At 33.1% G+C, this 16,900-nt stretch overlaps 1 protein-coding gene across 2 annotated transcripts in view; it reads right to left on the bottom strand.

The window, feature by feature from the left end:
- NDST4 (N-deacetylase and N-sulfotransferase 4) overlaps nt 1-16,900 on the bottom strand; it is a 387,829-nt gene that overhangs the window by 11,943 nt on the left and 358,986 nt on the right. For both annotated transcript variants that reach the window (XM_051964927.1, XM_051964928.1), the window contains 2 exons: nt 15,904-16,074; nt 14,138-14,247 (listed from right to left, as the gene is read on the bottom strand). In XM_051964927.1, coding sequence (XP_051820887.1) covers nt 14,138-14,247; nt 15,904-16,074 — 281 coding nt within the window. The remainder of the gene's footprint in view (nt 1-14,137; nt 14,248-15,903; nt 16,075-16,900) is intronic.

Below are 16,900 nucleotides of genomic sequence, written 5' to 3'. Positions count from 1 at the left end.
TTTTCAGATCACAATGCAATAAAAACTACATTCAACAAAAAGTTAGGTATAAATAGACCAAAAAGTAATTGGAAACTAAATAATCTCATCTTAAAGAATGATTGGGTGAAACAGCAAATTATAGACACAATTAATAATTTCACTCAAGATAATGACAATGATGAGACATCATATCAAAATTTATGGGATACAGCCAAAGCAGTATAAGGGGAAATTTTATATCCTTAGAGGCTTACTTGAATAAAATAGAAAAAGAGAAGATCAACGAATGGGGCCTGGAACTTAAAAAGTTAGAAAAAGACCAAATTAAAAACCCCCAATCAATTACTAAACTTGAAATTCTAAAATTAAAAGGAGAAATTAATAATATAGAAAGTAAAAAAAAAACTATTGAACTAATAAATAAAACTAAGAGTTGGTTTTATGAAAAAACCAAGAAAATTGATAAACCTTTGGTAAACCTGATTAGAAAAAGGAGAGAGGTAAATCAAATTGGCAGTCTTAAAAATGAAAACGGAGAACTTTCCACTGATGAAGAGGAAATTAAAGAAATAATAAGGGGTTACTTTGCCCAACTTTATGCCAATAAATTTAATAACCTAAGCAAAATGGATGACTACCTACAAAAATATAGGCTTCCCAGATTATCAGAGGAGGAAGTAAATTGCCTAAATAGTCCCATTTCAGAAAAAGAAATAGAACAAGCTATTAATCAACTCTAAAAAAAAAATCCCCAGGACCAGATGGATTTACATGTGAATTCTACCAAACATTCAAAGAACAATTAGCCCCAGTGCTTTATAAACTATTTGAAAAAATATGGAATGAAGGAGTCCTACCAAACTCCTTTTATGACACAGACATGGCACTGATACCTAAACAAGGGAGGTTGAAAACAGAGAAAGAAAATTATAGACCAATCTCCCTAATGAATATTGGTGCTAAAATCTTAAATAAGATATTAGCAAAAAGACTACAGAAAATCATCCCCAGGATAATACACCATGATCAAGTAGGATTTATTCCAGGAATGCAGGGCTGGTTCAATATTAGGAAAACTATCAGTATAATTGGCCATATTAATAATCAAATTAACAAAAACCATATGATCATCTCAATAGATGCAGAAAAAGCATTTGATAAAATCCAACATCCATTCCTATTAAAAAACTCTTGAGAGTATAGGAATAAATGGACTTTTCTTTAAAATAATCAGTAGTATCTATTTAAAACCAACAATAAGCATCATATGTAACGGGGACAAACTGCAACCATTCCCAATAAGATCAGGAGTAAAACAAGGATGCCCACTATCACCATTACTATTTAATATTGTATTAGAAATGCTAGCTTTGGCAATAAGAGTTGAGAAAGAGATTAAAGGAATAAGAATAGGCAATGAGGAAACCAAATTATCACTCTTTGCTGATGATATGATGGTATACTTAGAGAACCCCAGAGACTCTACCAAAAAGTTATTAGAAACAATCCACACCTTCAGCAAAGTTGCAGGATATAAAATAAACTCATATAAATCATCAGCATTCTTATATATCACTAACAAAACCCAACAGTTAGAGTTACAAAAAGAAATTCCACTTAAAGTAACTACTGATTGTATAAAATATTTAGGATTCTATCTGCCAAGGGAAAATCAGAAACTTTATGAGCAAAACTACAAAACACTTTCCACACAAATTAAGTCTGATCTAACCAACTGGAAAAATATTAAATGCTCTTGGATTGGGCGAGTAAATATAATAAAGATGACAATACTACCTAAATTAATCTACTTATTTAGCGCTATACCAATCAGACTCCCAAAAAACTACTTTGATGAATTAGAAAAAATAACAACAAAGTTCATATGGAAAAACAAAAGGTCAAGAATTTCAAGGGAATTAATGAAAAAAAATCAAATGAAGGTAGCCTAGCTGTACCAGATCTAAAATTATATTATAAAGCAGCAGTTACTAAAACTATCTGGTATTGGCTAAGAAATAGACTAGTTGATGAATGGAATAGGTTAGGTTCAAAGGACAAAACAGCCAATAACTTTAATAATATAGTTTTTGACAAACCAAAAGACACCAGTTTCTGGGATAAGAATGCATTATTTGACAAAAATTGCTGGGAAAATTGGAAATCAGTATGGCAGAAACTAGGCATTGACCCACACTTAACACCGTACACCAAGATAAGGTCAAAATGGTTTCATGACCTAGTCATAAAAAATGAGATTATAAATAAATTGGAAGAGCATAGGATAGTTTGCCTGTCAGACCTGTGGAAGAGGGAGGAATTTATGACCAAAGAACTAGAGATCACTGTTGACCACAAAATAGAAAATTCTGATTATATTAAATTGAAAAGTTTTTGTACAAACAAAACAAATACAGACAAAGATTGGAAGGGAAACAATAAACTGGAAAAACATTTTTACAATCAAAGGTTCTGATAAAGGCCTCATTTCCAAAATATATAGAGAACTGACTCTAAGCTATAAGAAATCAAACCATTCTCCAATTGATAAATGGTCAAAGGATATGAAGAGACAATTCTCAGATGAAGAAATTGAAACTATGTATAGACATATGAAAATATGCTCCAAATCATTATTAATCAGAGAAATGCAAATTAAGACAACTTTGAGATACCACTACACACCTGTCAGATTGGCTAGAATGACAGGGAAAGATAATGGGGAATGTTGGAGGGGATGTAGGAAAACAGGGACACTGATACATTGTTGGTGGAATTGTGAACACATCCAGCCATTCTGGAGAGCAATTTGGAACTATGCTCAAAAAGTTATCAAACTGTGCATACCCTTTGATCCAGCAGTGTTTCTACTGGGCTTATACCCCAAAGAGATACTAAAGAAAGGAAAGGGACCTGTATGTGCCATAATGTTTGTGGCAGTCCTGCTTGTAGTGGCTAGAAGCTGGAAAATGAAAGGATGCCCATGAGTTGGAGAATGGTTGAGTAAATTGTGGTATATGAATGTTATGGAATATTATTGTTCTGTAAGGAATGACCAGCAAGATGAATACAGAGAGGACTGGCGAGACTTATATGAACTGATGCTAAGTGAAACGAGCAAAACCAGGAGATCATTATATAGCTCAACAATGATACTGTTTGAGGATGTATTCTGATGGAAGTGGATCTCTTCGATAAAGAGAGCTTTAATTGATCAAAGATGGACAGAAGCAGCTACACCCAAAGAAAGAACACTGGGAAATGAATATAAACTGCTTGCATTTTTGTTTTTCTTCCCAGGTTATTTATACCTTCTGAATTCAATTCTCCTTGTGCAACAAGAAAACTGTTCGGTTTTGCACACATATATTGTATCTAGGATATACTGTAACCTATTCAACCTGTAAAGGACTGCTTGCCATCTGGGGGAGGGAGTGGAGGGAGGGAGTGGAAAAACCGTAACAGAAGTGAATGCAAGGGATAATGCTGTAAAAAATTACCCTGCCATGGGTTCTATCAATAAAAAGTTATTAAAAAAAAAAGAAACTTTGCTAAAGTTATGAATTATATCTTTTTATTAGACTCTCTGGGCTTTTCTAAGTATACCATCATATCATCTGCAAAGAGTGATAATTTGGTTTCCTCATTACCTACTCTAATTCCTTTGATCTCTTTCTCAACTCTTATTTCCAAAGCTAGTGTTTCTAATATAATATTGAATAGTAATGGTGATAGTGGGCAACCTTGTTGCACTGCTGATATTATTGGGAATGGTTCCAATTTATCCTCATTACATATGATGCTTACTGACAGTTTTAAATAGATGGTACTGACTATTTTAAGGAAAAGGCAATTTATTCCTATACTCTCAAATGTTTTTTAATAGGAATGGGTGTTGGATTTTATCAAATGCTTTTTTTTCTTTGCATCTATTGAGATGATTAAATGATTTTTGTTAATTTGATTATTGATATAGTCAGTTATGCTAATAGTTTTCCTAATATTGAACCAGCCCTATTTTCCTGGTATAAATCCTACTAGGTCATGGTGTATTATCCTGGGGATGATTTCCTATAATCTCTTTGCTAATATTTTATTTAAGATTTTTGCATCAATATTCATTAGGAAGATTGGTCTATAATTTTCTTTCTCTGTTTTCGTCCTAGCTGTTTTAGGTGCCGGTACTATATCTGTGTCATAAAAGGAATTTGATAGGACTCCTACATTCCCTATTTTTTCAAATAGTTTATATAGCATTGTAGTTAATTGTTCTTTAAATGTTTGGTAGAATTCACATGTAAATCCATCTGGTCCTGGGAATTTTTTCTTAGGGAGTTGATTAATAGCTTGTTCTATTTCTTTTTCTAAAATGGTACTTATTTAACCAATTTACTTCTTCCTCTGTTAATCTGGGCAAGCTATATTTTTGAAGGTATTCATCCATTTCATTTATCAAATTTATTGGCATAAAATTAGGCATAGTAACTCCTAATTATTGCTCTAATTTCCTCTTCATTAGCAGCAAGTTCTCAATTTTCATTTTTAAGACTAACAATTTGATTTTCCTCATTTCTTTTTCTAATCAAATTTACCAAGGGTTTATCTATTTTGTTGCTTTTTTCATAGAATCAACTCTTAGTTTTATTTATTAATTCAATAGTTTTTTTTTTTTACTTTCAATTTTATTAATCTCTCCTTTTATTTTTAGAATTTCAAGTTTAGTGTTTGATTCAGGATTTTTAATTTGTTCTTTTTCTAGCTTTTTTAGTTGGAAGCCTAATTCATTGATTTTCTCTTTCTCTATTTTATGCAAGTAGGCCTCTAGAGATATAAAATTTCCTTTTATTGCCACTTTGGCTGCATCCCACACATTTTGGTATGATGTCTCATTATTGTCATTCTCTTGGGTGAAATTATGAATTGTGTCTATGATTTGCTGTTTCACTCAATCATTCTTTAGGATGAGATTATTTAGCTTCCAATTACTTTTTGATGTATTTTCCCCTGGCTTTTTATTGAATGTAATTTTTATTGCATGTAATTTTTATTGCATTTTAATCTGAAAAGGATACATTTACTATTTCTGCCTTTCTGCCTTTGAATTTGAAATTTTTCTGTCCTAATATATGGTAAATTTTTGTATGGGTTCCATGCCGAAAAGAAAGTGTACTCCTTTCTGTCTCCATTTAGTTTTTTCCAAAAATCTATCATATCTAAAATTTCTAGTTTTCTATTTACTTTTTAACGTCTTTCTTATTTATTTTGTGGTTTGATTTTTCTAGTTCTGAGAGTACAAGGTTGATATTTCCCACTATTATTGTTTTGCTGTCTATTTCTTTTTGCAGCTCTCTTAATTTCTCCTTTAGAAATTTAGATGCTACACCATTTGATGCATATATGTTTAATACCGATATTGCTTTATTATCTATATTACCATTTAGCAAATATAGTGCCCTTCCTTATCTCTTTTAATTAGATTAATTTTTGCTTTTGCTTGCTCTGAGATAAGAATGGCTACCCTACTTTTTTGACTTTACCTGAAGCATAGTAGATTCTGCTCCAGCCTTTTACTTTTTATTCTGTATGTGTTGCCCTGCTTCAAGTGTGTTTCCTGTAAACAACATATTATAGGATTGTGGCTTTCAATCCAGTCTGCCATCTGCCTCTATTTTATGGGGGAGTTTAGCCCTTTTACATTTATGGTTAAAATTACTAATTCTGTATTTTCTGTCATCTTGTTTTCTTTTCCCCTTACTCCTCTCCCCAGCATTAGTCTTGTGAGCACCATTTGCCTCATGCAGCCTCCCTCTTTAGGATGTCTCCCCCACTTAGAGTCCTTCCCCTTTTCTTAAAACTTTCCCTTACAATTTCTGTGTTCCCTTCTATTTAGCCTACTCCTTCCCTTTTTGCTTTTCCCCTCCCACTTTTCAATAAGGTGGGAGAAGTTTCTCTGTAAATCGAATACATCTAATATTTTCTTTTTGAGTCAATTCTGATAAGAATAAGATTCATACTATGTTTATCCCCCTCCGGTTTTCCCTCAGATATAATAGGTTTCCTTTGCCTTTTTGTGAGATGTATTACCTCCACTTTTCCCTTTTTCTGGTATAATTTCCTTTTCACCTATGCATTCTTTTTTATGTTATAATAGTAAAACCAAATTATACATGTACTCTTTATGTATATACATAAAAGAAATATAGTTCCCAAGAGTTCTTTTTACCTTTTTATGTTTCTCTTGAGTTCTATATTTGGAGATCAAACTTTTTGCTTAGTTCTGTTTTTTTTTGTCAGAAATAAATGGAATTTCACCTATTTCATTGAATGTCCATCTTCTTCCCTGGAAGAAGATGCCCAGTTTGGCTGGGTAAGTTATTCTTGGCTTCATACCAACTTACTTAGCCTTTTGGAATATCAGATTCCAGGCCCTTCTATCCTTTAATGTAGACGCTGCTAGATCTTAATAATCCTTATTGTGACTTCTCTGTGTTTGAATTGCTGGTAGTATTTTTTCCTTGGTCTGATAGTTCTGGAATTTAGCCATAATATTTCTTTGAGTTTTGATTTTGGGGTCTGTTTCAGTAGATGATCAATGAATTCTTTCAATGTTGATTTTACCTTCTGTTTCTATAATACCTGGGCAGTTCTCTTTGATGATTTCCTGAAAAATAGTGCCTAGGTTCTTTTTATCATCATGATTTTCAGAGAATCCAATAATCCTTAGATTATCTCTCTTAAATGTATTTTCCAGATCTGTTGTTTTCCCAAGTAGATGTTTAACATTTTTTCTAATTTTTCATTTTTTTGGTTTTGCTTGATTGATTCTTGGAGTCTCCTCAAGTCATTCATTTCCCTTCATTCAATTCTAATTTTTAATGAATTATTTTCTTCATTTACTTTTTTATTTCTTTTTGTAATTGTCCAATTGAGTTTTTAAATGAGTTGTTGTTTCCTATGGAATTTTTTTTTTCAATTTTGACAATTTTATTTTTTTAAGGAGCCATTTTCTTTTTCCACTTCACTAATTCTGTTTTTCAGGGAGTTGATTTTTTTTATCCACTGTATCTTTTAATGAGTAACATGACTTATTCAGACCCTCTTGCCAAGCTTCCCTTTCCTTTCCCCATTTTTCTTCTAGTTATCTTTTTAGGAGCCTTTTTAATTTCTTCTATGAGAGTCTTGTGTAATGGGGACCAGGTTATATCACTAGTTGAGGCTTCATCTGGAGACAATCTGCTTTTAGTCTCCTCAGGATTTGAAGTCTGTTCTCTTTCAATAGAGAAGCTATCTATAGTTAAATCCCATTTTGCCCTTTTACTCATTTTGACAAACAAAACAAAACAAAACAAAACTGCAGTCTGCTGTGGGGGCAGTGTGGTGTTACCAAGCTTCCTCAACAGACAACAGGAAGGAGCAGTGAAGCAGCAGTGAAAGTGCAATGGCTGTGCTGGGATGAGAGTCTGAGCTGGGATTACCACCTATACATCTGTGTTGGGATCAGTGTTTGCATGCTGAGATCATGCTGAGTCTCTCCTGGTGCTAAGTGGGTATAGCCAGGTCTAGAGAGATTCTAGTCTTTTGGGGTTATAGTCTTTACCCACTGTGTCTACAGCTTTTCTGTTGATCTACTGGCTTGCTGCCAGAGCAGCTGACACTGTGGTAAAGTTCTCCTGGCAAATTTTTAGCCTGTGAAGTCCACAGCCCACCCCACTTCAGTCTGCTCAGCATGAGCTGTTTTCCATGTTCTCACTGCCTACTTGACTGATTCTGCACCTGGCTTAAGTGTCCCATTCGTGAGCAAAAACAAACCATTTCTGGTGAATTTTGAGATTATCTCGTGTTGGTAATGTGTTCTACTCCCAGTATTCATAGGTTTTGACAGTCAAGCACTTATTCCAAGGCTGAATTTCATTTTAAAAAAAATTAGTTTGAGGGTAAAGTAGAGCTTAGATAGATGCATGCGTCCTCTCTGCCATCTAGCAATGTATTCTTGATTTGATTACCATGCCAGTAAACAGGATGTAAGAAGTGCAGGGAGAGCAGGGAATGGGGAAAGACTTATTAAAAGATGGTCTAAATAATATGGGAAATTGGTTTCATTTGAAGCTGACTAAAAGTAGCAGTCTGGCATTTTTGCACTTTGTCATTCATTTACCAGTCAAGGTACCTCATACACAAGATAGAACTTCAAAAAATGAATTCTTTCCAGAGACAAGGAGCGTGGTTTCTACAAGTCCAATCAAAAAAGCATGGATAACAACAACATCAACACTTAAGTAGTACTTTAAAGTTCTGAAGCATTTTACAAAAAATATCTCATTTGATCTTCATAACTATTGTGGGAGGGAGGCATAACAAGTTAAGTGATTTGCCCAAGATCATATAGCTAGTAAATATTTGAGACTAGATTTAAAGCCAGGTCTTTCTAATATCTTAATTCTAGGTGTGGAAGTAAGGCAACAGCAGAACTAATGGCTCAATTACACTTTTTTGAGTGATCATGAATCTCATGTGAGGTTGTGTAATGTCCCATTATGTCTTAATATAACTAAATTAATTTTTTAATAATTATGGGCTTTTTTTCTTACAAACAAATATATGCTATCTACAGGAAATTTGTCTTTGATTTGGATTTCATATCAGGTTCTTTCCCATTATGGAGGCTAACATTTTTAGTGAATAGAAATCTCTCTATTTTATGCCTAACTTGATATCAATTAACTCTTCATTGTCAAATTCAAACATCTTTTAGATCTTGGAAGGACTTTTGTATGGTTTTAACATGCAAATGAGAATTTTGGAAGAAAAACTTTAAGATGGTAGTTTGCTTTACTGAGTCAAATTTGTTTAAGTAAATAAAAATAAGCAAATTGGACTTGCTATTTTCATATCAAATGTGGGACTGTAAAAATGCTAAACAAATGGAATTTTTTTGCCAACTATTGCTTTTACCATTCTTACACTTTGATTATGATGTCTTCGCTGTGAATGTCTCATAAATATTTTGTAAAGATTGCGTTGCCTTCATTTGCTTCTCCAAGGAGAAACTGGGAACCATTTTTCCCACATGGCAGTAATTTCTTTTGTCTTCTAGTTTCACTTATAGCAAGAATGTTAAGATTGATAAAATTAATTCTTCTACTAATTCTGGATAAGAGTAGGTAATCTGATCAAATTGTAATTTTTAGGACTCTTTCCCTTCTTTTCTGCCACTCCAGTCAGTCATTGCAAAAGGCTATTTTGTATTTTTTTTGTTTCATGAGTTATTATGGCCAAAATTTCATCACCAGTCAGTAAATAAGGATTTGTTTATTTCTTATCATGTTCCAAGCATTTTGTGATGCACTGGAAAATAAAGACAAAAAGAAAAAAAAGTCTCTATTCTCAAAAAATTCACAGGCCTGGGAGGAAGACAATAAGCGAACAATTATGTACATATAAATTATATATAAATAGAAGATAATCTCACAGGGAAAACTAGAGGGGAGACCAGGAAGATTAACACTGTCATGAAGAAAACCAGAACATGGAAAAAAAAGATGGAGAGCATCAAAGACACAGAGAATGGAGATAAAGAATATTATGGTAGAACATCAAAGGAGGTCACTGTTGTGAATTGTGTGTGAAAAGGATTAAAGTGTAAGAAGATTGAAAAGGTAGAAAGGGTCTATGATATTATGGGCTTTTAAAGCCATAAATAGAGAATTTTATGCTTGTGTGATCCTGGAGGTAATAAAGAGCTTATTCAGTAGAGGGATAATGGCTGCAATGGATAAAGCACTGGACTTAGAATCAGAAAGATTCATTTTCTTAAGTTCCAATTCTGCTTCAGACACTTACTACTTGTGAGATTCTGGTAAAGTCACTTAATCCTGTTTGCCTTCATTTCCTTCTTTGTAAAATGAATTGGAGAAGAAAATAGCAATTCTACTCCAATCTCTTTGCCAAAAAACCCCCAAATACGATCACAAAGAGTCAAACATAACTGAAATGATTCAACAATAACATGATATAGTCAGAACTGCACTTAAGGAAGATGACTTTGAGTTGAGAATTGACTGGAATAAAGGGAAAGAATTGGGGCAGAGACCAACCAAAATGATTTAGTCATTCTCCTGTGTGCATGGAGAGAAAGAAACATGTGAGAAAGATATTGTAAAGTCAGAATGACAGACCTTGGCAACAAATTGGATATGTGGTCACTCAGGAATAGAGTGTGACTCTGTGGCCTTGGGTGACTAGGAAAATGGGCTTTCACTTAACAATAAGAGTATTCATTACTTGCAAAGGATTTATTAGAGAATCTGGACAAGAATTGAATAGGATAATATGTAGACAAGTTGGAATCTGCACAATGCTCACTCTCTCTCCACATATTCCATGATTTCTGACAGTGATCCTCCTCTTTCCATACCTAGAAATCTTTTTACCTAACAAAAAATAAAGTTTGACATTTGGTTTGTTTGACAGAAAGAACTAAACTTCATACTTTAGATTCCAAAATTTTACTTCACTCTGTTTTATGCAGATGTGTCCAATGTTCATTTTGTTTCAAAATGTATACTCAATATCAAAAAGGAAAGAATCTTACTTTCTTACTTATGTGGCCTGATTATCTCATCTAAATCCCAGACACGTTAAGACAAAAAACAAAGGTAAAGCAAAAAGAAAAGCAGAACCCAAATCAGAAGGTAAGTTTTGAATTTATTGCTTTTGGGACTTGCTCCATGCATAAAACATCAAAAGGGTTTGAGTTTTTGGTTCTCAGCAGATGTTTTAGAAGGATGAAGTATAATTGCCTGGGATGTAAAGTTAATTAGTTGCAGAATATTTTGTTACCTTGGGCCCATTTTTATAATATGAGTGCACCTGCAATTTGTTACAGCCCATATGTTAACTCATTTAGGAGAAGAGGGAAATTTTCTTCATAGTTTTTTATTCAGTCTACTATCAGAGACCTAATCTTTGTAGTATAGGTTGCCCTAGAATTTGTTATCAATTAAAATTAAATAAATCACTAATTAAATGGATAAATTCATAGTGGAGTCATTTCCAACCTGGATTTTTCAATCTCTTCCTTGATATATGCATTGCCTTCCCTTTCATTAATTTCCCAAGAGGAGAAACAATCCAGCATGCACAAGAAGCAAAGCATTGCAGAATAATGCTCTTAAACAGCGTTTTTCTACCTTAGGATGAGTATATTTAACTGAATTAAGGTAAAACTATGGCACTGGAAACAAAGCAAGGAAAATGACACATAGATGGAAAATGTGTCCCTTGCACTTAGGTATTATGGAGATCTCAGGAAAGAATGTGATCATTAACTGCTCTTTGTAACAGCTGCTCTGAGCCAAAGTTTAAAATAGCAAAAATACCTAAAGATGGAAGGTTAACCTAACTGGCAGAAGTCTTTTTGGAGGATGAGATTGTCATGAACTAAATTTCACACTGTCTTAATGGCTTTATTTCCCTTAAAATACTGGGAAAAAATTAGTCAATCAATATGCATTTAGTAATCATTTACTCAGTGCCATTTGCTATGATGGTAGGCAATGCACATACAAAGATAAAAATAAAAGTTTCTACACTTAAAGAGCTTACATTCTCTCAGGGGAATGGGAAATTAAGAAAGATTTGTTAATTCATTGCTTCATAATTATGATTTTAATAAGATGTTAAGTAAATCAAGGACTAGAATCTTTCCAAAATACATATTTTTGACAAGAATAAAAATGTGATGATGGAGGGAAGTCTATCTGGATTATCTTCTATATCATTATTGATTAATTTTTAAACAGGAGAGACATGAAAACAAGGTTTTTTCCATTAAATTATTTTGATTGTACACATTTATTGAATATCAAATCATTATTTATAGTAAAGACGATGGATATATTAAAAAAAAAAACCACAAAGTGCCCAAAGTATTGCAAATGAGGAAAGGCAAGTGTCCAGGCATAAATTAATAACTCAGATGTTTTTTGAAAAAATTACTGAGAATGTTTTGCTAAGGACCTGCCAGATTAGTGTAACCATGCATTCTAACCCTATTCATGTAGGGAAATTATTCATGAAGGAAATGCTAACTATGTGAAGAACCAATGAATCCTTTTTTTTTTTTCTTTTTCGAAGAATGTAATGGCCTAAAAAAATCAAACAAAACAAAAACAAAAACTTTCCTTCTTTCTCTTCTAGCAGAAGCTTATATATACTTATACATATATATATATATGTATGTAACATTTATTAAGAACTTAGTATAAGCCAGACACTGTAATAAGACTGGTGATACAAAAAAGAGGCAAAAGACAAATACTTGTTCTAAAAAAGCCTACAATCTATTATGGGAGACAACATGCAAGCAAATATATACAAAGCAAGCAATATAAATAGAATAAATCTTTTAAAATCTATTTGAAATATAAATAGGACAAACAAGAAATCATTAACCCCTTTCCCAAGAGGAAAATTGTTGAAATTAAGAGGGGTTGGTGAAAGGTTTCCTGTAAAAGGTGAAATTTTAATTAGGACTTAAAAGAAAATCAGGAGATCAGTAGTTGGAACATAGATGAGAGAGATTGTTCCAGGTATAGAGGACAGATTTTTAAGCATTCAGTCTACCATCTATTTTCCCTTTTGCTAAAAATTACACCTAAGTCTCCCTACTTTGAGGCCAGTTGTTTGATGTAGTGAATAGATTGATGGGCTTAAAGTTAGGAATACTCATCTTCCCAAGTTCAAATCTGTCTCAGACATAAACTGTCTGTGTGACCTTGGACAGGTCACTTAATCCTGTGTGTCTTAGTATCTTCATCTGTAAAATGGAGAAAGAAATGGCAAATCACTCCAGGATCTTTGTCAAGAAACAGCCAAATGGGATCATGAAGAGTCAAATATGAAAAATCAACAGTAATAGAACCCTAAAACTTAAAATAAAACAAATGAAACAACAAATTTCATTTGATCCTTCTATCCATTCAAGCAAAGTCCTATATCTTTTCCCTTTAATCTACTTTCTTTCCTCTACTTCTTCTCTGTCATGTATTTCTCAGTCTCATCATCTGCCATCTGACCTCACCACTCAACTGATATTGCTTCTATGAATTTTTATTCTATTTTTAAATCTGATGTCTTTTATAGTCACCATCTTTCTTGATCTCTCTAAACCAAGAGTGGATCTCCTCTTTATAAGACTTCTTTTGTGATTTTCTTGACTTGTTTCTCTCTTATATCACTACTGATTCTTTTTCATATGTCTATCCCCTGAATAAAATGCAAGCTTCTTGAGAACAGAGATAATTTTTGATATTATACACTAGTGCTTTGCAAAAAATAAATGCTTAATAAATGCTTGGTTTAAGATTGGAATAAATCCATATTTTCATGAAAGGAGTTTTTTCTCCATTCATGCAGATCTGGCAGATTGTCTTCATAAACTATTATAGCCCTCTATTAGTTCCAGGATCAATCTTTTTACAATAAACTCCTGTGGTTCCCGGAACTCCAGGATCAAGAATCTAAAATGTTCGATTTTTCTTTTAAGGCCCCTTTCTGTTTTCTTATTCAAAGCTTTTTCATATTGATACAACCTGCCAAAATTTGTACTCCATTAGTTTATCCTAGAATCCAAAGTTATTTTTATACTCCCGTGAGACATCAGAACAGGACTTAGGGAAGATATTCCTGTTACATAGTTATATTTGTGGTGGGATAGTTAAAGTGGTGAACTTGGAGTTGGGAAGACTTGAACAAAAAATCCTATTTAATAAACTTATTAGTTGTAACATCCTAGGAAAGACACTTAACCATTTTCACTCTGAGTTTCATCATTTGTAAAATAAGGATAACAATATATATACAACATAGCTCATTTGGCTGCTCTAAGGATAAAATTCAATACTGTGTACAAAACTTAAAGTGATGTGTAAAGAAAATTATTATTATTGCTATTGTTATTATTCCAAGGAAATGAATAGCAACCCATTGGAAACCATTTTTTATTCCAAGGGAAGATGCTAAACTAACAGTGGAAATCGATACTTTTTAGTATCTATGAATTTCTGACCATTATTAATGATGTTATATTCACATCTACTAGTGATAATTTATGTTCTCAAATAATAAATGTAACTGTTCACAGGAATAGACTTACGTTAGAGCTTCTGAGTAATTGTAATGAGGAGTAACTCCCAGAAACTTCTGCACTTCATCCATCACAGCAGCTGGGTCAGATCTCAATTGTTGTCCATCAATAATCAGCAACTAAAAAACCCAAAATAGTAATTTTAAGAATACAATCTTAGACACTTTTTTTGTAATGAGACAAAACCATGAGACAAAAATAAGTCATTGAGGGATCAAAAGAAAGGGGATGTACACCATCTAAAAAGCCAACTTTTTAAACTGTTAAGGTTAGTATTTCTACTTTGAGATTAAATATCTTATTCCAGAATTTCAAGATCTCACATTGAAGCTGAATTAGAGGTAGATGAAAGTATTAAACAAAGAATAATTCTTCTCTTCTTCCATTCTCACAATTCCACAATCATGTAGGAATGTAAATATAATGCTGAAATAATCCTTAAGAGTCTATCTGGTCCCAATTCTTTATTTTGCAGTTAAAGAAATACAGGATAAGAGAGGTTAAATGACTTTTCTAAGATTATACAGAAATTGAAGCTAGATCCTCAGATTCTCAACCTGTTCCCATAGTACCATGCTGACTCTACTCTTGTTCAGGGGCTATGTCCTGAGGAAGGCTTTGGAGAATATAGTACTTTATTTTCTTATTTCTCTCACAATCTATTCATACTCTAACATTCATATTCTGTGCATAAATAACAATCTCCTTCCCTCCTTTTGTCCTTCTTACCTTCCTTCATTCCTTCCTTCTTTCCTCTCTTTCCCTTCCCTCCCTTCCCCCTTCCTCCCTTCCTTTTTCCTTGTTTCCCTCCCTCCTTCCCTGCCTCCTTTCCTCCTTCTCTCCCTTCTTTCTTTCTTTCCTTTCTCTCTCTCTTTTTTCTTTTTCTCTCTCCTTCTTCCTTCTTTCCTTCCTCCCTCCCTCTTTCCTGCCTTTTCTTTCTCTTCCTTCCTTTTTTCTTTTTCTCTCTCCTTCTTCCTTCCTTCCTTCCTTCCTTCCTTCCTTCTTTCTTTCTTTCTTTCTTTCTTTCTTTCTTTCTTTCTTTCTTTCTTTCTTTCTTCCCTTCTTTCTTTCTCTCTCTTTTTCTTTCTTTCTTTCTCTTTCTCTCTTTTTCTTTCCTTCCTTCCTTCCTCCTTCCTTCCTTCCTTCCTTCCTTCCTTCCTTCCTTCTTTCTTTCTTTCTTTCTTTCTTTCTTTCTTTCTTTCTTTTCTTTCTTTCTTTCTTTCTTTCTTTCTTTCTCTCTCTCTTTTTCTTTTCTTTTCTTTCTTTCTTTCTCTTTCTCTCTTTTTCTTTCCTTCCTTCCTTCCTTCCTTCCTTCCTTCCTTCCTTCCTTCCTTCCTTCCTTCCTTCTTCTTTCTTTCTTTTCTTTCTTTCTTTCTTTCTTTCTTTCTTTCTTTCTTTCTTTCTTTCTTTCTTTCTTTCTTTCTTTCCTAACTCCTAACTTGGGATTTTAAAATCCATACTAGCTTATCATATTAATTCAATTTCTCTGGTGATCAAAGAGACATAATCTTTATCTAGGTTGAAATATTTTGCTCTCAAGAATGCTTGATACTCAAAATTAATAAGGACTCAAGTCTCCCTAAAAGCTTTTATTTATGTTGGTTATATCTTTTTATATTTTATTGTATTAGAAATTTTGAAAAATCTTTAGATTATTATAAAATAGTTTTAGCATCCTAGACCCTCTGAATGAGGTAACTGGAATGCTTAAGGATCTCTGAATCACACTTTGAGAACTACATTAGTAGGAAATGGTTAAACAAATTCAATATTACCTGAGAAGTAGAGAAATAAGTTAGCCACCTCTCTATGTGGACCGCATACCATCCAGGGGTCAGGCATCTCTTCTGTAGTGTTTTTAATTCAGAGGGGGCCCAATGTCCTGTTGTAACAACTTCATAGAAATTAAATCTCAAGGCAGCTGGATCCTCATGAGATCGCTGGTGCTTAAACAAAGAAGTTAACCACAAAATGAGTTTCTGTAGCAGAAAAATATGTCATCTATAACAGGAGTCCAAAACAAATAAATATGGCATTAAACACAGGTTCTGATCGGAAATTTAGAACAAGATTTAGTTATTTATTTTAAAATATTTTTTACAATATATACTAAGCAATGTTAGTTCAAACAAGTTAGATAAATTCATGATTGTTTTCCACTTTAAATAACATTTTCATACAAAGCAGAGATACCATCTGAATGATATCAGACAAGCTGACAATGATGCATAACAATGAATATGATAATGGGCATTAGCACAGCTTTCATAGTTTTCTTCAAATATCAGCTAAAATTCTGCCTTATTCAATATGTCTTTACTGGCCTTCTTTCCCCTGAAATTACTTTCCATCTACCTGTCTATATTTTGTTGCATCTCCCAACAGAATATAAACTACTTGGGACTGTAGAACAGCAAGGGTTATTTTTTTTCTTTTCTTTCCCATATTTCCCATAATTTAGAATGATACCTGATTTAAATACTTATTGACTGGCTTCCTGTGTAGGGAATCAAATACAGCTACAATTTCTATGGGAAGGGTATATCTCTCCTAGTGGTTCTACTGCAAGAACCATTTGTAAAGCAAGTGGGCAAGGAACAGGAGAGACAGGAATGCAGAATGACAAAGTTGCTAGTAACTAGCTGTCATATATTTCAGAATACATGAAGGTATTCTATTTCACTTCTCCTGTTCTTTATAGCATTTAGGTCCAGTTCTAGTTACCTAAAAATGTCAAAAAGACAAGGTAAAATTGATCTGGATAAATAGACA

Source organism: Antechinus flavipes, chromosome 6, assembly GCF_016432865.1.
Source record: "Antechinus flavipes isolate AdamAnt ecotype Samford, QLD, Australia chromosome 6, AdamAnt_v2, whole genome shotgun sequence".
In the NCBI taxonomy this organism is placed as follows: domain Eukaryota; kingdom Metazoa; phylum Chordata; class Mammalia; order Dasyuromorphia; family Dasyuridae; genus Antechinus; species Antechinus flavipes.
The sequence above is the reverse complement of the archived record's forward strand: the minus strand, read 5'-3'. Positions and strand labels throughout refer to the sequence as shown.